Raw genomic sequence first — 23,756 nt, forward strand, 5'->3', positions numbered from 1 at the left:
AGCTTGAAGGCCACACCTCTGGCGCGCCAAAGGGAAGCGGGGTGAGGCAGGGGCGCCCAGCAGCGGCCTCCATCAGGCCTGGCCAGCCTGGCCTGGCAGCAGCCTTTGCCTGCTGGGCAGGGTTGCCTGGCTGGGCAGGGTTGGGTGGAGGATGGGTGTGGGGGGTGATGTTCCGCCTTCCATGTGACCCCAACAGTCCCCACCCCATCCCCTGATAGCTACGCCACTGCTAACTCATGGAGTGAGTGACGTTTAGGAGATGGTCTGCCATTGCATTCCCCAATCACCTATACTTTACCACCAGCAAGCTGATTATTCATTTTACCGACCTTGAAATGATGGAAGATTCAATCAATCTTGAGCTGGTTACATGAAACCTGATTCCCATCAGGATAGAACTCAGGTCATTAGCAGAGCTTTGACTGTGACGCTGCAGCTTACCACTCTGAGCTACAGGACTCTTTTATTTGGATCGATACAGTATAAAAATATCTGGAAGCAAATTTGTAAGTTACACAAATAACTGTGATAAACCTTATTGCAAATTTTTTTGCTGAATTTTTTGAAGTGTCTTCAACTTTTGTCAGTTAAATGCATAAAAATTCTACAGATACCTGTGGAACACATGTAAAGTTTTAGGGCTGTAGCTTATCATAATATCAGAATTCGGGACTTGCAACTGTTGAAGAGCAAACTCAGCCCATCCCACTGAAGGAGATAATCACAGTGCCACTAAATTCACAGTGTGCAGTTAGTAGATAAGACTTTGGAAACTTGACCTATCATGTATGCTCTATTTTTTTTCATGATGTTCCATGTTGCTTTGAGCCAATTCTGCTCTTCTAATGTATGACATATGTTAGATGGTGGCCTTTGGTAAAAGTTCTGCATGTCATTTTCATTAAAGTTTTTTTTGGATTCCATAGCAGATTTTTTCTGAAAATTAGAAATGGTGAAGAAATTAACTTAGCTTTGCTGTATGTGAGGGTACAGGGAAGAACAGCAGATGTTTAATCATTGGGAAAGAATATTGATTTGGGTGTTGCAGAGGTGAATTCTTCCCAATGTATTATTCACCAAAGACACCCACATGATTATGTGGATCAATACTCAGGTGGGAGTATGAATTTTTTTAGGAAGATCCATGGGATACAGAATTGTCATTTTTATATATTCTTTTCCTGAGAACTACGGGGTGAATGAATCCTGTGTAAGATTTCCAGGTGTGCAACTATCATTGTGAAAATGTTAAGATTATCTGCTTGCATTAAGAGAAAGTCATTGTATCCCCACTAACTTTTCTTTGTGCACAAAAATATAGCAAATGAAATAATGCAAACTGACTATTGTATATTCCATTGTTCTTTATATTTAAGTGCTGTTTTTGCAACTCTTTGCATAAGCAGAAGCATGCTAAATATGTTTTCTTTTCACTCATACAACATGTTTCACTAGATCCAGTGGTTATCTAATTCATACCTAGTCCCAGTACAATCCTATGATGTGTTACTCCAATATAAACCCACTGAAATCACCTGGAACTACTGTTCATAGGTTTGCACTGCCTGTTATGTAGTTAAAGGGTGGGGGGTAAGGCTGCATGTAGCAGTGGTGCCTGTTGGTTGGTCTGGCTTGGTAGCTTTATTTGTGTCATATTTTACTCGACTTTTTCTGCTAGTTACACTGGCTGAAAAGCTAACAGTGAAAGAAAAGCCCTTTCCCTCACCACTACAGCATTTGTTCCTAGGGGACAGAGGAGCTGTGTTCAGGATTGCAACACGTAGGCAGGCACGCTTGTGCTCAGGCCACGTTCGGCTTAAATTTATAATTATTCTTACTTATTTTTGACGCTGCCTGTTTGTGCCACTTTCCCATCCTGTTTCAAGAGGCGGCCTCAAGAATCGAATCCATGGTGTTCAAGACGCGGAAATGATGGGGAGTAGAGGAGAGCAAAAGACCCGACTTCAGGGGAGGGCCGGGCCACTTTTGGGGAAGTCGAAGGGAGTTTCCCGCGCTGGTCGGCTTTGCCAGGGCCAGGACAGGAGGCTGCTCCACGGAGGCGTGGCGCTGCAGCTGCAAACAGCAGGAGGAAAGGAAAAAGCATCAGTTCTGGGGCAGGAATGATGCTGGGGCACGAACTGGGCTGCTAGAAACCACTTGGAAAGTTTTCTCCTCAAGCAGAAGAGGCGAGGCTTTGCAGACTGCGAGGCAATGCCAAGGTACGGACGCCTAAGTTTTGCTTTTTGGGTTGGAGGGCTGTTTGGCACGCCTCGTCTTCTCCTTCAGGCCTTTGGGGTTCCTAACTATCGCGCTGCTCTCTCTTTCTCTTTTGCACCGTTTCCTGCTTGCCTGTTTCGTTTTAAGGCATATGTTTATCAGGATGGGAGGAAAAAGCGGCGCTGGCTGCAAAGTTGCAATAGTTCGGGCGCCTTCTTGGTGGCGCATCTCCTATCTCGGGTCTCCCTTTCCTTTTAGATGAAAATACTTCTGAAAGACCCCCCCCCCCCCCCCCCGTCTCCCTATTTGTTTATTCCTTCAGGGTCGTGCGTTAAAGCTTGTCAAAAGGGAGGGGGTAAGAGCTTCATTACTCGGAGGAGCGAGCTGGCAGATGTCCCGAGCGAGAGAAGCTCTTCCTCCAGGGCCTGGAAGGCCAGCGCGTGCAGCTCCGCCTGAAAAGAGCTTTTTGATCTCACTCCCTCGAGGTAAGTTGCCCGAAAGTTTTTCTGCAAAATGCGGCGATGCTGCCACAGTGATTTGGCTTGGCGGGGGCGGGAGAGGGGGATGGCTCTTGAACAAAACCCGCTGCATGGTTTTGCTACCCCTCCCCACCTTTTTCACTTTCAGAAGGAGATGGCTGCGGCGAGTGCCTGCTTTTCTGGCCTTCTGTTTATTGTCCCTTCAAAAAAAAAAAAGAAGTGTGTGCGCACAACGCCTCCCAAATTCCTAAGCCAGGCTGAGGCATGCAGGAGCTTCCTGTACAAAAACGCTGTTCATCTTCTTAGGTCAACTGTGGTACTTTGAAGCTCTCAGAAGGGTTAGATGCTGTTGGCCTTTCTGCTCCCCCAGAGTATATATTTAACTTCTGTTATTTCTTTAACTTCTTCTGCCATTACAGTTTACAGCAACCGTTGAAGGTTAGATCACGTGATGAAGTTGGTGTTAGTGTGACAAGTCCTGTTTTCCTTTGAAACAGATGGCCATTTGGGATTAAAGAGTACTGAGTGATGTCTAAAGATGTTATCATGCAGCTCCACTAGTTGTTTTGTTTGGGGTTGTGCTCCACTAGTTGTTTTGTTTGGGGTTGTTGGTGTACCATTCACCCCAAAAGACTAGTTTCACAAACACTTCTGCATCCCAGAAGATTGGTAAATGGATTGCTTATTGTTGTGTTGTTGTGATTCAAACTTTTAAAGAGCATTTGGAAAAATAGCAGCCAGTAGAATCCTGTAGAATTCTATGTGACATCATTAAAATCCTCTTCATGTAAGGAAGTAAACACTGCTCTGTGTTCAGGTGTATGTAAATGCTTATAGGATTGCAACATGCTATAAAAGTTACTACAACTGTACTTATGTGAGTGATCTTCTTACATGAGCATGTGATGTGGGAGTGGGAAGCTCAGAAAAAACTATATCACCTTCTCAATAGTACTGGAGGAGCTGTTCTCTTCTGTGAGCCCAGCCTTCCACACCTGCACTGTTTAGCAAGTAGATCTTTTGTGCAAGCTGTTATTTGTTTACTTCAGAATCACGATAGTTTTTATTTGTTTAGATGCATATACTCCTTTCTCCCTAATTAATTGTTACTTATAGTCTGCCTTTTAATCTGCCTTTGTGTAATTTGCCTTGAGTCTCAGTGTAGTTTTTGTGTAATTTGCCTTGAGTCTCAGTGTAGGTTTAAGACATCCAGTAAGCAAAGTAGCAAGACTACGATTACAGAAATCAGAAAACAAAGCATACATATTAGATGTGATATGCTAACAATGCCAAAAGGTGGAATTATGTAAACAGATTCTGTAGTGGGAGCAAGATAATGCATACAGTAAACAGGTATATTAAATGTGGTAATGTAGTCTTTGAGACAAGCTTCCCATTGTTATCTCATGTTGCTATTGACATCCAAGGGAGAAAAAGCAATAATAAAGATTCAGTGAAGAGGAGATTAACTTCAATGTCAATTGACCTTTATTAGGCATATCAGTAAAACAAAATACAGGACAGAGTAGATGTTAAAACATTACATAAAACTGGACAAAGCATGTAAGGTTAGTACAGAAGAGGTGGTCAAACTTCCATTACGTCTTTGACTTGAGCACTTCTAATAAAAATTCATCAGTTTTTCCAGTTATCCCGCCGTTGCTGTTATTCAGCAGGTGAATAGTCTTTGTATGCTCCAAAAAACTTTTTTTATTCCCTAGAGCCGGGACAAGTAGGGAGAGTCTTGGTAACGCATACCTCAGAAAACATAATATGCTCGAGGGTCTCAACAGTATCCTAACAATCTGCACATGTTCTATTTTGAAGTGGAATATTCAACTGTCGGCCCTTTAGAACAGCTGATGGGAATGCGCTACATGTAGCTCGAGTGATGATCCATCTCTGCCTGGGCTCTGACAGTTGGAATAGATATTTATCTGTGAAGATAATTTCAGGATAGATTTGAAAGTGTATGGGAGAGCAAGATGTCCTGGCTGCACTCAATAGCAACTGGTATTCCTGGTCCAGTAGCCTTCTTTTTAGGGATAGCCAAATTTTGTTTGCAGATTGCATAAAAAAGGTTCCTAAGGAGAGACCTAAAGAGGTTATTTTGACTTCTATACATTTCCACCATTCGGAGGATTGCAGTTCAGAGAGGGCTAAATGGGTGAGGCTTTCGGCCTCAGTAGTAAAGCAAAGATGGGACCAGAATTTTAAAATAGTCATCCACGCTCTGGTTTCCAACAGGTGCTGTCCTGATTCGAGACACAGAACAGCATATGAACACAGTGGGGTACCCCAAAAATATTGTAGAGAAATTTGGATTGGACTCTCTCTACAGATTTATTCCAAGCTCCAATCCAAAGGGGAACTCCTTAAAGGAGTTGATGTGTCACCTTTGCATTGAAGACTTTTAAGGCCGCAGGTATGAATTCATGTCCTTTAGAGAAAAAGAACCTTACAACTGCATCAACAGAATTCTGACATCCCCTGATTGCTGCCTCAAATAGGAGATTAAGGAACAAGGCATGAGGGAATGAGTTTGATTGGTCTTTGGATAGGAACCAACTCCAGGGCCATTTTTTGTTTTCCTTTAGTCATCATTGAAAGACAGTTGGGTGGAATTTGCCATTTTTCTTTGTATCTCCACAAGGAAATAGGCTGCATGTGAAAGCAGGGTCTGGCCATTCAGAGTGTGGGTGGGTGTATTGTTAAAAAATTGTGATCCCCAACAGTTGGAGGCCTAAGCTAAAAAGAATGGGAAATAGCTGCAACTTTTGGGATGACAAGCTGACTTTGAAGAAGGGAAGTCAGATTCCAAAGAAAGACATGCTGACACAAAATCCCATAATTGTTATTTTAAAATTTCCTCTATACTTACTTGAATTGGGAAAGCAAAGCCAAACAAGGATAATGCAGTTGATTCCATTAGTTTTTAATCTTGAATTTTATTGATGCAGTTGTCCTTAATTGCATGTCTGGCCCCTTTTCCCAAATTATGGAGAGAGCTGCCACTGCCTGCATAAGTTCCATCTTGGGTGAAATTATTTTAGTATTTGTGGCTTGTGGGCAGAGCAACTTTCTTGGGAAGTTTAATGATGTAGCAACTTATAAGTGTAAATTATGTTTTTACTCCCAAGTTTTGTAAGCAGAAAATTTGAGGGGATAAGAGAGGAAATGCATATATAGATTTAGATAATCAAATAGTATGTTATTAGGCTGATGGGGGGGGGGGGGACTCTGCTTTTGATGCTCCTACCCATCTTGCCAACCCTTGGGTTCCTAGCAGAGCATTGCCAAGATGGGGTGCCCATTCTCTGTATTGGTTGAGCGTTACCCACGAGGACAGAAAACTTGTCTAGACTTACCCTCACCCATGCCTTGCAAAATAGCCTCCTTCTCCCTTCCTAAAGGGATTAATGTGAAATCAATGCCTTTAGCTGAGAAAGCCTGTTCATACCTCTAGCCCTGGGCTGTCTACCTCATTAAGACGAACATGCTTATATAATCCCATCAAAGAGTTCCCTGCCAGCAATCCTCCAGCAATACTAATCTTATTTCTAATTTCTAACTTCTCTCTAAAACCACCTTCAGTAGCATCACCTTTGTCTAGAAGCTGTGATTGAATCAGGCTCCCCGGCTTAGTACATTAAGCCCTGTGCCCAGCCATCGGTTTTAACTATCCAACACGTAAGTGTAGTTCCTTTTTGTCTTCCCCAGGAAGACAAGAACCCTACCTTGTCCAGGAAAATTAAACTATCTTAGCTTGGCTAGAGGGCCAGATCGTCCCTATAAATTAGCTCCTCACCCAGTACTTCTGAGCTACCCTTTGGCTCAGTAGTTGCTGCTTGCCATTTTTTTCTACAGCACTTTCTTGGTGCCCAGTGTGGGTTGCTGGACTTTGCTTCTTGGACCCTAAGCCTCTTCAGGATCTAGTAAAGTATCTCACACACCCCTTCCTGTTTCCAAACTTACCAACACTATATCCTAGGACTGTGTGACTTCTCTGTGTGCTTTGACCAGTTGTGTGCTTGCATTTTTATTATTTTACTTTTCTTAATAAAACTGTTTAAACTTTTACAAAGTTCTCCTGTGGATTTTTTTTTCAAAAACTGATCTCCATAAAAGTTGGCAACAAAGATTCCAAGCTTGCCCAACCTCTTGTTAAACCAGGTCTGTGCTTCGCTAATTCCACACTGAAAAGGGCAGACCCCAGCATTTTGTGTAAAAGTATTCTGTGTAAGAATTCTATGCTTCAGGCAGAGATTGTTGCATTGAACCTTGACAATTTTGCCTTTTTTTGGCAGTATCTCAACACTGATAATACTGAAACCACAAGTTTTGCAAGTTTTCTCATTTTTCCAGATTATGTAGCTTGCTTTACTGGCAATGACTGAATGTTTTGAGTAAAAGAGGCATTTTTTTCTTGCTAATGTTTCTCAGTATTATTAGTACTACTGTTTTGAGTGATGAGTACTGTCATTTGGTTGTCTCTTGTTTAATTGTCTTATGTTACTTTACATGATTCACTTTGATTTTAATGCAGCTGTGAATTTAACTAACAAAATGCCAGGTTTTTGGCAGAGCATCAACACTGATGTTGCAAGATCACACTTTGGCATTCAGTTTCATGTGCGTAATTCCAGTTCAGATGATTATTACACATGGAGAAATGATATACATTTACGTCTGAGGAAAAATCTGAACCATCTTAGAAACTGCTTTTAGATCATGCCATCTTTTTTTATAATAGTTTTTACTGAAAGTTTCAAATCTATATAAAATTATAATTACATATGTGTTTATTTAACAATTTATATCTCCCAATAATTTGACAAAAGGTTGCATAGTATAAAACCTAGTGTTGTTTTATTATTTCCCCTTTGTTATTGGTTAACTGCCCCCACCTAGCAATACTCTCCTGTCAACTAATCTACTTAACACTTGAGATATAACAATGTTATGGGTTAAAAGAAAGAACAAAGAACACCAACTGAGAAACTTAACTACAACAGGGTGGTATTGAAACTACTCCCTTTCCTCTCTTACCCTTACCCCCCTGCAATAATCCCCCTAAACCCTCCCCCCTGACTTCCCCTACAGGTAAAAGAAAACTTTATCTTTTTGTTATAGTTAACTAAACCATATAGTCTATATTACCTCACTTTTGTAACTACTAATACTGGCTATAACATTCTATAACATCTCTGTCCAGGTTCATTGGCATCATCTATAAAAGAAAGTAAGAAATATAATCATAGTAACAATTATCTATCTACGTTTATCCAAAAAGAACAAAAGACAAGAAATCAAAAAATCATGCCATCTTGAAGGACAGTGGGGTCTCTGACAGAGGGACATGTGGGGGTCAATTGACTCTGGGGCCCCTCATTAGATCACATGGGGGGTCACTGGGCGACCCTTGGCCTGGCCCCGCCAGGCTGCTCCTTCAGCTGGTGGGGCTAGGCAGAGGGGTGGCCTGTGGCTCGGGCCCCATTTTCCCCCAGTACACCTCTGCTGAAGGATCTTTTAGGTGAAATTTCTCACCTTGGATTATTTTCCAGCAAAACTCTGCATGATTGGAGTAATAGGCAATCCTGTAGGATTGACTTAGGCAATCTTGTAGGATTTTCAAGGCAAGAGGTGTTCACAGATGGTTTGCCATTGCCTGCCTCTGTGTCACGACCATGGTATTCCTTTGAGGTCTTCCATCCATATACCAGCCAGGATTGAGACTGAGAGGTGTGTGATTAGCCCAAGGTCCATGGTTCAAATGGGTTTCCCAGGAACTAGTTTCCCAGGTACTAGTCCAACACCTTAATAATTACACCTCACTGGCTCTCCACGATCACTTTAGGAGCACGTTCTTATCCCTGGCACATTCCAGTAATGGTAACCTGGAGCCAGAAGTATGCTACTTTAGTATGTCCCCCTGAAACATATTTGTTCAATTTCAAATTATAGTCCAAATTTGTTCTAAAACTTTCTCAAATATAAGAAAGAAATCTCCCTTTTCCTTTCAAATTATTCCAATGGAGTACTGGGGAGATTCTACATCTGACTTTGGAAATCTCCATAGGGATTCATGTGCTTGCAATAGTCTTTTTGACTTAGTTAATGACATGCCATCCCAAATTTTGAAGTAGAACTGAATCTGAAGTGGAGTGAAATCAAGAAAAATATCTGGTGAACTGCAAAATTAGCAAGTTCCAAGCAATCAAAATAATGTTACTCATTGTTAATATCAGATAATGAAAGCTATCAGAGAACAGGTTATTGCCAACTTCATGTGCTACCATGTCCTGCTTCCTGTGATCACTACCTTTCTATTGCATCACCTAAGGATTCTGTCATCCATAATCAAAGCACTAACTTAAACCTGTACATTCTTGTATTTCTTGATTTTAATATTATAAAGATTTCCTTTTAGCAGAACAGATAGTGCTACACAATACAGCAAAATTTTGGATGAATTGTTCATGCAGTTAAGCAGTAAACATTCTACAGAAATGCTATATTGGATGAGAGTTTAATCAAGATCTTAAATTTTGTTTTTTTTTCTTCTCCTGGTATATGTTAAAAATCCCCCAAAAGTTTTTCAAATAGAAAAGCAGAGCTCAAAATTCAGTTTTAATAAATGATGCCTGCTTTAAAGTTCTTACATTTTGAGTCTGTGCACCATTGTGATAGTGTTCAGTTGGGATAATTTGTACAAGGGTGAAAATCTATTGTCATTGCTTGCTACAAAAGAGGTATCAGGATTATTCCAGTAGTTATAGACCCATAAATCTTTTGCCAGTTATAGGGAAGGACTGGACTACTACATGCTGTCTTCTCCAAGGTAAAGTGATAATGTGGGGACTGTTTTTGGCTTGCAGCAGCTTCCATTAAGGCTTGGATGGATTTTCTAAATTATGTGGAAAGCTTTACACATTAGCAAAAGGCTCCAAGAACATCCAGTGCTGATAAGGAAAGTTTCCATGTTCTTCCATCTACCTGGCAAGCTTCACTAGATTTTGGGATGAGAGCTGAGAAAAATTGGAAGCTATTTGTTGTGGGGACAAAACAATGTTGCTTTGTTGTTTCAGTATCATTTGCTCCAAATGAGAAAGTACCCCTGAGAACGCCCTTTTTATGGCTGGACATGCCTATTCTCTTTTAAAATGAATGGATGAATATAGAAACGGGGTAGAACTTTTTTTATTAACCTTTTCTTTTAAAAAAAAACTTGAATAATTTGCTGCAGTGGTATTTTAGGTGTCTAACTTTGGCCCATTTGTGCCTTAGGTGTTCTCTTAACCACAAACAAATGTACATGAGAATGCTTTGGGAAATCTCCACTGATAAAAATAGCTTGTAAAGTAGGAGTAAAGCTGTTTGAATTGGTGACTGCAGTTTTATCCTTTGTTCTTGTTGTTTAGAAAAGTCTGGAGACAGAATGGCTGTAGGGGAGAAAGAGATAACAGAACTTTCAAATAACCAGAGTATACAAGCAAATACACAAGACCAGTCAGTCTGGGGAAATAATGGTGATGACCTCGTCAGAAGTAAGTTTTACCAGAACAAATTGCTGCTGTTTAGACTTTCTGTTGTGCAATCTGTGTACTGACTAAGCCAAATCTGTGTCAAATACAGTTTGTGTGAATTGCAATATGTCTGAAATTTCTATCCAGAGCTGATTTCTACCTCTATAGAAGAGTAGAAACTTAAGATATAAATATGCTGTTTGGTTATTTGTGTCCTGTACCATGTCAGTAAGGCCTTTGTAATTTTATTACCACACTGTTCCATGGATTCAGTGTTAAACTACCATAATAAATGTCAACCTCATTTTGTGTATTCCTATTTCTCTCACAAATATCTACCAATCTCAGATATACTACGGGAGGATTCAAGCCCCCTCCAAACTTCATTCTAGATTCAAGATGTGGAGTAGCTATAGAATTTGTTTTAAAAACATACTTGTAAATTAAATAAAGGGCTTGTTGATTTAAACTAGTCTACAATCCCTATACCTACCTACCTACCTACCTACCTACCTACCTACCTACCTACCTACCTACCTACCTACCTACCTACCTACCTACCTACCTACCTACCTACCTACCTACCTACCTACCTACCTACCTACTTAGAATTCAGTTTCCAATAATTTGTGTTTCAGGAAATCTTGATTAGATTATATAAAGAGCTGTAAAGGATTATTTTGGAACTACTGGATCATACAAACACTGATTTTTTTAAAAAAAATTCTTCCATCTTTTGACAATTGTATAATTGGTGCATGAATATATTGGAGATTCCTTGGTGTGATGATATAGTATAGTGATTCAGGGTCTGGTATACATCTGAGATCAGTATTCAAGATTCAATGCAGCCACTCCTTTGCTCTGACTTGGTAAGGCCATTGTTTCTCATCTTGTCTAAATGCACACAACATCCTATTCCTGTTTTTAATATTGAAACAGGTATGATGGCATATGTTGTTAATGTTGATTTCTACATCTTTCCTAATGTAGCACTTGAACCCTTGCCACATGGATTTAATCAGTGTTTGTGCAGAGTTCATTTTGCAGAAGAGATAAATTAAAGGATATATTTACAAATTTTATTTATATACACACACACATACATATACACACAAACACACACATACTAGCAGGGCACCCGTGCTTCGCTACACATACTTCATCACAGGCTCTCTATGAATTTCGGGGTGACATTCAACATACTTCTGTACAGCCTGTTTGTGAACTTTGGGGTGACATGCAGCATATTTCCTCACAGCCTGTCTGTGGACTGATGGGTTTGTTTTCCCATTATTTTGCAGCAGCTTCCTGAAGTTGTCTTTTTCTAATGCCATGTGTTATTGCTCTCTTTCACCTGGTGGGCTCCAAAAGACATCATTTGGAAGCAGCCATTGTATTTTTGGGATGCAGAAAGGAAGTGTTCTGCCATTGGATGCTGATGAGTGAGAAGGCTGTGAAGAGGTTCAGGGTAGGGCTGAAGGGCAGGAAGCTGGACTGTACCGCCACTGCAGCATATTCCTGGGGACTCATCCCACCACTTCAGAGCACGACATCAAGCACACGGTGATTGGAGGCCAAGAGCAATAAACTTGTCTCCACAGTAAGCAATCTGATGTCCATATGGAAAACCCAACAAATGTTTAGTAGTCCAAGGTGATAGTGTGGTTTGTAATCTATTTTGGTAGTATTTGGCTGTAGCGGTGTTGTTAACGTGAGGGTGAGTGGAGGGGTACTTTTTCACAGCCTGTCTGTTAACTTCGGGGTGACATTCAGCATACTTTTTTGCAGTCTTTTTGTTAACTTTGGGATGACATCCAGCATACCTCATCACAGCCTGTCTGTGAACTTCTGGGTTGTTTTTCGCATATTTTGCAGCAGCTTCCCTTCCCTTTTCTAATAGAATCTGTAAATCGCTTTCTGCATTTAATCCCTCTCCTCCCTTTAGCTATTTCAACAGAAGGAACAGGTTCGTATGCGGTGAGGAGGTCGGTGGTAGAATCCAGTTGGGCCACCATTGGCTCAATTGTGCTTGTTTGGTGGGCATAATCAGAACTTGTCGATTCAACACATGGAAGTAGAGCATCAAAATTAAAACCTTCATTAAAATCTCCTGTGAAACGAATCATTTTGCATCCTTTAGCTTGGCAAGCAGGTTTTTAACTGTGACCTTTAGAATGTTCGTGCAGATGGCCAGAGTTCAACAGTAAATGTGTAATAACTCGAGTAAAACTAAATATTTTGAAAAATCCTTTCTTAGTGAGCACCTAAACCACATAATGAACAGGTGTGCCAAATTTCAACTTTGTAGGTTAGGTGGATTTTGAGTTCTGTTGATCAGTCAGTCAGTCAATCAGTCAGTCAGTGGTATTTCGCGCATACACACACACACACACACACATATATGTACACACTTATATATATATACACATATATATACATACACATACATACATATATACACATATACATATATATACACACACACATATATATACACACACACACACATATATACATATATATACATACCACATATACTCGTGTATAAGTTGACCCGCATATAAGTCAAGGCCCCTAATTTTGCCACAAAAAAACTGGGAAAACTTATTGGCTCGCGTATAAGTCGGGAGTGGGAAATGCAGCAGCTACTGGTAAATTTCAAAAATAAAAATAGATACCAATAAAATTACATTAATTGAGGCATCAGTAGGTTAAATGTTTTGAATATTTATTTCAAAGAAAAACAGTAAACTAGCACTGTAAGCAGAAAAGAGGGTCAACAAGAACAATATGGTATCAACAATAACTTTAAAAGTACAAAGTAGCTTTTTTGTAAGGAAGGGTTTTAAACAATGGATCTTACAATAAAAACTGGAATGAACATGCCTGTTCACTGTGACTCAAAACTACCCTGCTTTTTAAAAGAATAGTTCATTATTTTTTATGTACATATTTTTAAAATTGCACATGGCAGGTGTCATTTTAGAAGGAACATTCACACAACCTGTCAGGGGAGGAATGTTTATGTTAGCAGTACCAACATTTCAGAGTGTCTTTAGGAGACCCTCCTGATGATACCACCTAGGTTTGGTGAAGTTTGTGCAGGGGTCCCCAAACTTTTTAAACAGGGGGCCAGTTCACTGTCCCTCAGACTGTTGGAGGGCCGGACTAAAAAAAACTATGAACAAATTCCTATGCACAAATGATTGTAAAATTTGATTTCACCTTTCAGCCTTTCTGTCATGGTCTATTTTTAGAACAGTGACCAAAGTACAGGGTGGGCTCCAAATATTGTTGGGGAGGCTGTGGAATACCTTCCCCTGTAAAAAAAAAGCAGAACTTTCCCAATGAAGCATTCCATCTAACCCAGGATCAGGTATCTTCCTGGGTTCTTTCCTCCCTAGCAGCCAGCGAGCAATTCGCCAGCCTGGCTGATGCCAATGGGAGTGAGGCGGAACAGAAAGCCTGAGGACAACACATGGAGTAGCTGAGAGGGAAGGACGGAGCAGGCGTTGCCACATGTAAGGTTTCCAACTCTGGGTCAGACAATTCATGGAGATTTGGGGGTGCCATCATGTAATTGCAATCAACAGCCGTTGGGGCCGGTTCCTCTTCTCCCTTGAGCCCCCACTGCACATGAATGGAGCCATCGCTGCCATGCCTGGTGGGCCGGATAAATGCCTTCAGGGGGCCACATTTGGCCCCCGGGCCGTAGTTTGGGGACCCCTGGTTCAGAGGGTAGCCCCATCTACTATTAGCTTCCATTGGAAACAATGGGGGATGGGAGCACCCACTTTGGGGATCCATAACTTTGGACTCCCTGAACCAAACTTCACCAAACCTCGCTGATATCAGCAAGAGATTATGCTGATGATACCAGCCAGGTTTAGTGAAGTTTGGTTCAAGGGGTCCAAAGTTATGGACCCTCAAAATGTAGCCCCATCCACTAATAGCTCCCATTGGAAACAATGGGGATGGGGGCACCCACTTTGAGGGTCCATAACTTTGGACCCCCTGAACCAAACTTTACCAAACTTGGCTGGTATCATCAAGAGTGTCACCTGATAATACCCTGAAATTTTGGTGCCGCTAGCCTAAAAATGCGCCCCCTGGTGGCCGACAAAGTACACACACACACACACACACACCATTTGCTTTCAGGCATCACATATCACAGTCACCTGCTTATTTTGTCTTATAGAAAAAAATGCCTATTGCTGTGTTACAATATAAACAGTGTTGGGTCTTAAGCTTTGGGAGTAAATTTTTAGCAACACTTAGTGGTAATAGTGGTACACAAACAACTTGAACATTGGAGTGATATTACAAAACCTTGTAGATAGTTAAGGTTGCCAACAGGCCTGGGAAGAAATGTTCTGTCTGCTTGACAGACATTTAATGGGATACTATTTACCAGGAGATGTTATTTACCTTCGTGCTATTGAAAGCTTCAGCTTCCATTTCTACACATAAAGCCCCTATAAAAGGGACAGATCATTTTTCTCCATGTCTACTGGCAACCATAAAAATAGTTATATTAAAGTCACTGACCTGCAAACTAGTTTATTAGCTTGATTGAACATATGTACCTTGTGTTTTTCATTCTTGAGGAATAAAAAGGAATTAAAAAACCAAGAATCATCTTGCTAAAGCCTTCCTACTCCACAGCCTTGAAGAGGCTTATACTTGTTACAGCCAGAGGAAGAAGGAGAAGAAGAGTTTGGATTTATATCCCCCCTTTCTCTCCTGCAGGAGACTCAAAGGGGCTTACAATTTCCTTGCCTTTCCCCCCTCACAACAAACACCCTGTGAGGTGGGTGGGGCTGAGAGAGCTCCGAGAAGCTGTGACTAGCCCAAGGTCACCCAGCTGTCATGTGTGGGAGTGTACAGGCTAATCTGAATTCCCCAGATAAGCCTCCACAGGCTCAGCTCAGGAAAGCTATTTATGAGTCTGATTTAATACGAATAAAAACCAGCATTCATATAACAATTTCTCATTGTAGTTCCTTACATTGGTAGAAACAGCTAGATCAATTAATGGATGATGGTAATATTAACAGCTATTATTTAGGATAGTCCTGTTAATTAGACTAGCATTGATTAAAATGGCTTAGGCCATACAAATTCTCCAAAAAATAAAAGAGAGAGCCAGACACTGCTTCCCATGTTACTTTGTTAAAGCAGTTGTCTAAAACTTTTTTTGCTATCATTATTGCCCTTTCCTCCCTTATAATATTTCTGCTACTTCGAAGGACAGCCTGTTCTCTCTTTCCTGCCTAGTGAGCTAGCAGTATGCTCCTCTTTTTTTGTCCAACCTATCCTTGTTTTGTGCTAGCCAGGCTAACACAATCTTGTCAGATCTCAGAAACTGTGCAGGGTCGGCCCTTGCGCGCACGCACAAACGGATGCACGCACACACACACACATACAGAGTTCCCTAACAACTTTTCAGGAGGGACATTGCTAAAAATTCATAGCAGATTCTAATGCTTCCTCATGTTTTTAACCTCTCTTGTTCTGTTTTATGGTTGGGCAAAGTGAGTAGAGAGACTCAAGGGCAATGTATTTATTTATTTTCCCAGGAACTGCACTTGAACTTGGTAACTGCATATTGATCCCATCTAATCTTTAGATTGCAATTTGGTTGTAATGTTAGAAATTGAAAGTGGTTGGCAGGTAATATTTTCTCCTGTTATGCTCAAATGTATAATGTTGCGGATGCAGAGGGTTGATGGGTTAGTTTGGTAAAGTTGTTAACGGTAATGTTTAGAAATGTTTGTTGCACAAGTAGCATTTCATGGTGCAGTTTTTGTTATGCTTTGTTCAACACACTTTTTGTTGTAACCCATCATTACTGAAAACCAGTTTAATATGTATTATTCATTTTTAATATGAATAGCTTCATTAGATATTCATGGTTGAATTTAAGCACCTGCAGAATCTTATGGTGAAGAAACTTTCTTGACATAGGTACCTTTCTGCTTCCATTGTCATCACTGACATTTTAACTTTTATTGTTGTCAGTTTTTCTTTTACATTTAGTAACGTATTTGTTTTTATAGTTCACAGTTTTGCTTGAATCAGTGAAACAATACCTACAAAGTGAATTTTGTCAAAACTTGATTCTACAGAACTTGTTGTATATAAAAGTTTCAGGAATAGCTGGCATAGGAAATTCCAGTGTCTCTAGACTTGTTCAGATTTAATCTTCCTGTTGCTCAAACAGGTCTTCAGCTTTGTGATATTTAAGAAAACAAGAAGCATCTCCCATATATTCAAACTGTCATGAATAATTGATTAATAATAATCCAGTTCTCAAGATTAAATAGCCTATTATATGCTGAAGTTTTACAGATAGAAAGGTCACTGCCATCCATCATTTCAGCTTTAAATTTATCCTCTTCTTCACTAAACATCTCCCTGGTAATTTCTACAAAGGGATATTTTCATCCAGATGGAGAAGATAAAACTTGTGTTGTATGTGCTGCACTACCTTATAAACCTTTGGTGAAAACAGGAATTTTTTATTGTGGAAGATTTAAAATGGTTATATATTTTAAGATTAGCATTCTGTTAAAATTGCTTGAGTGACTGAAGAATCTGTATTTGTAATATTGGCTTTTTCGCATCTTAAAAATAGTGTTCTGGCAGTTCATCGTTCAGGTAGATCAAGATTAATTCATATATCTCTACTGCCCAGTGATTCGAAATACAATGATAGGTTGTTTGCCTGAAATCCCTATTGGACATTAGCCCTTGATAATTCTCCACATCAGGATAGTTTTCATCTGTTGAAAGTTGGAGAAGCAACTGTTACTAACACCAAAGCCATTCAAATGATCATACAGCAATTTTTAAATGGGATATTCACTAATTGACCAATGTTATGTTGCTTTCAAGAGAATGCTATTTCTTGGGTTCTACCTTTCAAATGGAGAGGCTCCCCAACATCTTGCTTTAATGATAATTCTTGCAAATAAGAGCCCTCAGCATATCTCATTGATGTGTTTTGTATCATTGGTTATAGTTAGATAAAGAAGTGCTCATACACAGTGATCTTAAATCTGAGGAGGACTATCATTCTTCTACAGTTCAAAAGTGTTAGTCCCATTAATATAAGTGATGCTAAAAATAGTTTGGACTTGCAGGCTGCTTACATATGGATCAAGGTGATCAGCTCATTGTCGAGAAGAGATATTTTTGTTTTCCTAAGAAAAATTATTTCCTGTGTTTCTTATTTTTGTGTTTGAGTGCATTAGTCAGTTTTAAAGTTTTGGAATAATACACCCCTCCCCCACTTTAGGCTCTCAGTGTGTTGAAGTTCTGATTGGGTGACACTCCTTTTGTCTTTGTTCACAACTCCATAGTCTTTCCTCTGAATACAAATAGAAATTTTTAGAAATGATCGAGTCTCTTAATTTTTGATGTTTTCCAAATGAAGTACAGAATGCAGTAATTAAATGTGAAGCATGCTTCCCAAATCAGTCTTATTTGCCAGTTGTAATGCATCCTTGTGCCTCCTGGTAGAAAAGTGCAGCAATTTATGCTAAGAAGTGTACTGTGATAGTTTCTCTGTTCATTTGAAGTAGTTTTGTTTGGATTAGTAGTGCACAGAATACAAGAAAAAATCTGTGATCATCTGCAAGTTTCTTCAATATATTCATTGATACCTAGTTTGAACTGATGATTTAGATCTTTTGCCGAAACTGTAGCTGTGCACTCTAGGGCGGGGGGGGGGGGGATGGAGCTTTGGAAATCGCATGAGATTGTGCTGAGGTGCCCACTCCGCTGGTATAGAGGGCAAGTACACTGGCAGAGGAGCTATTATGCTAGTGGCCAGGCGCTGTGCAGCTTGTTACCTAGCTTAACATGGGTAATTAAATTATTAAAGGGAATCTCCATCTGCTGAGAGTGCAACAGCACACATATGGATTTGAAAGTAGCAAAGGGGAATGGAACTCACTTGGTAGTGCGAGAGGAGCTAGGTCAGGATCTTGGAGACTATATATACGGGAAAGGAATTTGGCAAAGAGCGATCCGCAGAGTAATTCAGGAGTCCAAATGAAGTTTTTAAACGTTTATATAAATTTGGTTCAAAATACATACACACAGTAAGATACAAGAGCGCATACATTCAAGTTCCTAGTATATAAAAAGGGTTGAAAAGTAGATGGGACAATAGAGAGGGAATTGGGAATTTGCAGGGTGATACGTTACCTAATGTTCTCGAAGTAGAAGCAGTAGAAGGCAGGGAGTCCACGCCAGCACGGAAACCCGGTAGAAGACGATATCGTGTCTCAAACTGACCAGACCAAGGGAGGTACAGGCTAGTAATGAGCAATGTGCTCTAGGTGAACTGAACTTTTATAAGGTAGCTCGTTCTTTTGGCGGGAAAAGGAGCTAATTGCACTCGGTTTCACAGCTGTGCTGGGTTTGGGGTGCAGAGCCAGTTAATCAGCTCAACTATGACTAAGCCCGGGACAAAGGGGCCAAATTGTTTTGTTAAGCTAAACGAAGAGCTGCTGTAAGGCTTCCATGCAGATTAACCTTTTAGGGTTACTGCCCAAGATATTCAGATTTTGGCTGAGACATTAGACCGGGGAAAGGTGGGTAACTTTAGGAAAGTAATAACAATGGGAAGAGGAGATGCAGAGGAGCAACCATATGTTGCTGACTTGGTTTCCAGAGGAGATAGGGAAAAGGCAGTATCTGATATTAAAGTGGCTTTCCATGTTCTTTGTATTTAACAGTATCTTTGCAAGGTGTGGTAATCAAGCATGCCCTTACACAGGATGAGACCTCCAAGTTATTCAGGAGTAACTCATTCTCTTAATTAGATCATGATAAAGCAGACTTGTGACCTTTGGACATGCCGCTACCTACACTGAGAGGTACTGTGAAAACTTAGCTTTTGCTAATATGATTTTAAAGGAAAATATATTGCTATGAGAAATATATATATATATATTATAGGATTGGTCAGAGGGCTTACAAGCTTCATAGCTCCCAAACCCGGGATCTGCATGTGTTCCGGCAAGGGTGGGGCTGTTCCCAAGAGCAGTGCAGTTTTGGTCCAGAACCTCCCCTTTCAGCAGTGCAGACTTATGCCACCAAAAAGGGTGGCATAAGTCATACATTGCAATTGTCTTTTCTGGGAGAGGAAGGAATTACTCCTTCTTCCCCAAATCCTGTGCTTCCGATTGTCACTTTGGAGGCAGTTCTGTGGTTTTGTCCCTGGCCCCCTCTCCTGCCCCCCTCTTTGGGTTAGGCTGTTCATCATAATGTGCATCTTTACTACTTTCTGTATAAGTTCTAAATGTTAACCATCTTCAAAATGATTAATCAGTATTTCAAGAAAACAAAATATTTAAAATAAGAATTCTGTAGTTATTTGTTTGCATGTGTACAACACAGCTTACTGTTCTGTCTGTCCAGGTGTATATGTCAGGTTTATCTGAACGAAATAAATGCAGTAGAAATTGGTATTTGAATAGTCTGTAATATGTGTCCTTTATTTTATACTAGGCTGAGAAAATTCACGAGCCTGCCTGTCTTATGTATGTTTGTGCTTCCAAGTCCATTTAAAAAATGTGGCAGAGTGCTTGTCTCATGTCAGTGGCTGCATGCCTGACAAATCTGTCTCTGGATCTAAAACTGAAGTGGGAGATAGTATAATAAGAAAAGGTAAACTCTACAGATAAAAGATTTCACTAGTGTTGGCACCATGTTGAGTAGACTGGCTGAATTCAGGCATGAATTTGGAGGTGTCAGAAATATTGTAGGCAATTGGTCTACAAACTTTCCTGAGACTGATAGTTAACTCCCTGGCAGCAGCTTGTGACCCACTAAGTAGAAGGCTTGTGCTAGAATATAATGGGACATCACAATGGCCCACTCCACACGGGCCAAAAACAGCACCCCTGGAATAATGAAAACACCATTCCAGGGGCTGTTTGCACAGCTGCTGCCTTCAAAACAAGGCAGCACTGTGGTTTTTTTCAGTGAGGCTTTTAGGAAACAGGGTTTCCCAGCTGGCGCTGCTTTTAGGCGCCTCCTTCTTTCCCCATACTTACCTTCTATCCCTACAGAGTTCCTCAGGGACAATTAGACATGCCCATGCTGCCCTTGGACCCCCAGGGTTCAGAGGGCAGCTTGGGCGTGTCTCCTTGTCCCTGCAGAGTTCTGAAGGGAGAGAAGGTAAGTGTGGGGAAACAAAACCTCAGTGTGCGAATGGCCCGGGCCACACACCGGCATCCTATATGCCGTTGTGCAGCCATTGTGGGTGCCCATGCTGAACGGGCCAAAGATTCTCTGTCATCTGAGGCTAGATGGGCAGCAGTCTTTAAAAGGGCTTTGGGGTACTGAAAATTTGGATTTACCTCCGCAAGGAAATTTATCTGCCTCCCTCTGTAGTTGTCTTCCACTAGCAGGTGAAGACCTTTTGGGGGGGGAGGGTGTTCCCTCATTAACTCTTGTTAACTCTCTTATTTGTGTTTGTTTTTACAGAGTTTCATGTATCTTAAGAATTTTATCAATCTTAAATGCAGTTTTAATTCTTGAACTCTTCACACTTTTGGATATATATATATATAAATAATGAGGAAGAACCAGAGTTCTGACCTTACCATTGCCGAGGCCAGAGTTTAAAAGCTGGTTTAGTCGTGGTTCGATTTTACCACATATATGCATATGACCACTGATGTTTAATGGCTAATTTTGAAAAAAACATATAGTATATACGTAGTTTTAGCTGTACAATAAAATGATAATATTAAAATGCATATCTGATTATTGAAGGAGTGTTTCCCATTTGGTTTTCTAGTCTCAACATGACTTTTTGATATTTCTTGATCTTATTTTATTGCTGCATGCACTTATTTTATTGCTGCATGTACAGCATGACAATGCTGCAGTTCTTCAAAATTTTGAAAATAATGTTCTGCTGATATTCAGTGCCCACTCAGTTAATTCCACAAGATAAGGACTTCTGAGTACCCCTGGCCTCTGCTATATCGAAACTATGCAAGCGTAATGATTTCATAGAGATTTATATCTTCCTCTGTAAACTGAGAGGAGGATCAGAATTTTAACTTGCTTTGGAAAAAATATAGCATGGATAATTTCATCTCATGATGGCAGTCTTACCCCCTTCTCCAGTGAATGTTCTGTTTCAAATTTACAAGAGCAAGAGAGGATTTTTTCTATTCTCAATTTTGATACTTGAAAGTGAAATTATACCCCATATTCTAATGGCAAGAATGTTGCAGCCATTGGGGGATTTTAAAATCAGCATTGTTTCTGAGTTGTTCAGTATTGGTGTTGGCCAATTCCTTTTTGGAATGTGAATGTAATACTTTTCTAGGAAAATCTGTCTTTGCAGTCTGTGGTCAATAATTCTTGCTACTTTACTGTAGTAGTATATTCATATGATAGGCAGATGATATGATATTGCTACTGTAGTAATGTAGACAATAAATACATTTTTCCATGTCATGAATATTGAAGAATATTCTTCAAATTAAATTTAGAGTGAAAAAGCTTATGTCTTCAGAAATAGCTTGAGCATTTTTGGGTCAGTCTTGGACTGATTCTGCTGCCTACGGTGCAATTCTAAACAGTTATACGCCGAAAGTTCATTGAAGTAAATCAGTGTAGAATGATTCATCTCTGCTTATGGTTGCTCAGCTAGTTAATTTCTGGGAGGAATATTCAAAATTCCTCTGAGTGTTCTATGCCTGGGTACGTGAGGAAATATAATATGTTAATGTGGACATCTACCTTATTGTTTAGTTCAGGGGTCTGCAACCTGCAGCTCCGGAGCCGAATGTGGCTCTTTCGTCCTTGTACTGCGGCTCTGTGTGGCTTGAGACCTGAGCAACCTGAGGACCATGCTTTGCCATAATAAGCAAGCGCACAACTACCCTGGGCCACCTACGGAGGATTTCCCCAGCCGGGCAGGTGACAGCAGGCACCAGATGAGGGAAGGAGGGGAATAGATGCCGGAGGGAGGGAGGAAGGAAGGAAGGAGGTGGTGGGGAGGGAGTCGCACTCACTGTGTCCCAAATGCAACTTGCCGTTGTTGGCGTCGACACCGCTGTCTATCCTGCCCGCTTGGATGACGGCTCACAGCATTTTTTGTTTGCTACATGGATAATTTAAGTTCAGCTTTTTAATTCATTTGAAAGAGACCTTCAACTCGGTGTGTTTTTTGGTTATTATTTTTTAAGATTTCAAAATGTGTTCTTTACATAAATAAAATATAATTTTCTCTGTAGCACTTCATGGATTTCATAAGCAACACGCTAGAATTGTTTATACAAAGTGTAAAGGTAAAAAAATATATACAGTGTTATCTTCATTTTAAATGTCAAAAAGTATTTGTGGTTTTCTTTTCCATGGAAAACGGGTCCAAATAGCTCTTTGGATGTTAAAGGTTGCTGACCCCTGGTTTAGTGGATATCTAGCTCTGATGATTTGGTGGAAAAGTGCATTGTGTGTGTGACAACTATCAAAGGGAAAGCATTGAAATTCTGAGTTGAACTCAAACTGGCATTTCTAATGTTTGTTGTCTCATAATAGCAGTTTCTAATGGTTCTCTGGTATATTCACTGTACCCCACCCCAAAATCCTAATAAATAATTTCTCTTTTCTAATCTTATTTCTCTTAACCCCCACCAAAAATGTTTTTTCTCAATCTAGTTCCCTTTCCCCTTCATAAGTTCCTCCCTATTGTTAATTGAAATAGATAACAGGAAGCAGGTCCTAGGAAATACATTTTTAACAACCTGTTGACATTTTTAAGAACCTCTTGAAATGCTGCTATTGAGCTGCGGAGACCAAAGATCAAAATGTGTGCAAGACAGCATAATGTATTCATTGATGAGAAAATGGGTATCCCATTCCTTCCCACTCCACCTTCCCAGGCTATTTGGGCTGTCTTTGATATCTGCATAAAGAGGGTAGCTAGTGTGATTGTGTATCTTTATGCTTCGCAAAAGTGGATTCCTCATGGACCAAAAGCAGTGGTGTAAAAACAATGTAAGATGGTTTAAAATGGTGTAAAAGAGTTTTTGGCCCATGTGGAATCCACCATAGATAGGCAGTGAGAACTCAAGTGACATGGAATATGGCCACATATGCCAACTTGGCAACCCAAAGGAATGTTAAAAAGCTAATAATATTTTTCTCTCCAAACAAGCACTGAAAAACTAGAACTTTGATAGTATGTTAGGCAACATTAATATGCCCTAAGCTGCTTTTAGTACTTACATTCAGTGGTCAAGCAGATATAGTATTTTGGTCAGTAAACCTAAACTCCTGTCATGAAATGAATTAACTGAGAGGAAAAAAAGAACATGTCTTGATAAGTAAAGAGAAAATGCAACACTCTCCCCCCCAAGAGGAATAGCCACCTGCATTGCCCTGAGACCTCATAAATTTTTATGTGACAGAAAACAAAACACCCTTGATAATGTGATTAATGAAGGTGTAAGATGTTGATCAAGAATACTAATGTGTAAAATGTTAGGAA

General features: G+C 40.2%; 1 protein-coding gene across 4 annotated transcripts in view; it reads left to right on the top strand.

Annotated features, from left to right (window-relative positions):
- Positions 1–1,762: 1,762 nt before the first annotated feature.
- Positions 1,763–23,756, top strand: part of MDFIC (MyoD family inhibitor domain containing) — a 103,550-nt gene continuing 81,556 nt past the window's right edge. Inside the window, exons 1-3 of one of the 4 annotated variants that reach the window (XM_048500658.1) lie at positions 1,768–2,219; positions 2,540–2,702; positions 10,118–10,243. In XM_048500658.1, the coding sequence (XP_048356615.1) occupies positions 2,609–2,702; positions 10,118–10,243 (220 nt within the window). In that variant the 5' untranslated portion in view covers positions 1,768–2,219; positions 2,540–2,608. Of the gene's footprint in view, positions 2,220–2,539; positions 2,703–10,117; positions 10,244–23,756 lie in introns of all 4 variants that reach the window. The other 3 variants (XR_007244836.1, XM_048500659.1, XM_048500660.1) reach the window with 3 other exon arrangements.

This window comes from Sphaerodactylus townsendi, linkage group LG06, assembly GCF_021028975.2.
Source record: "Sphaerodactylus townsendi isolate TG3544 linkage group LG06, MPM_Stown_v2.3, whole genome shotgun sequence".
NCBI lineage: Eukaryota > Metazoa > Chordata > Lepidosauria > Squamata > Sphaerodactylidae > Sphaerodactylus > Sphaerodactylus townsendi.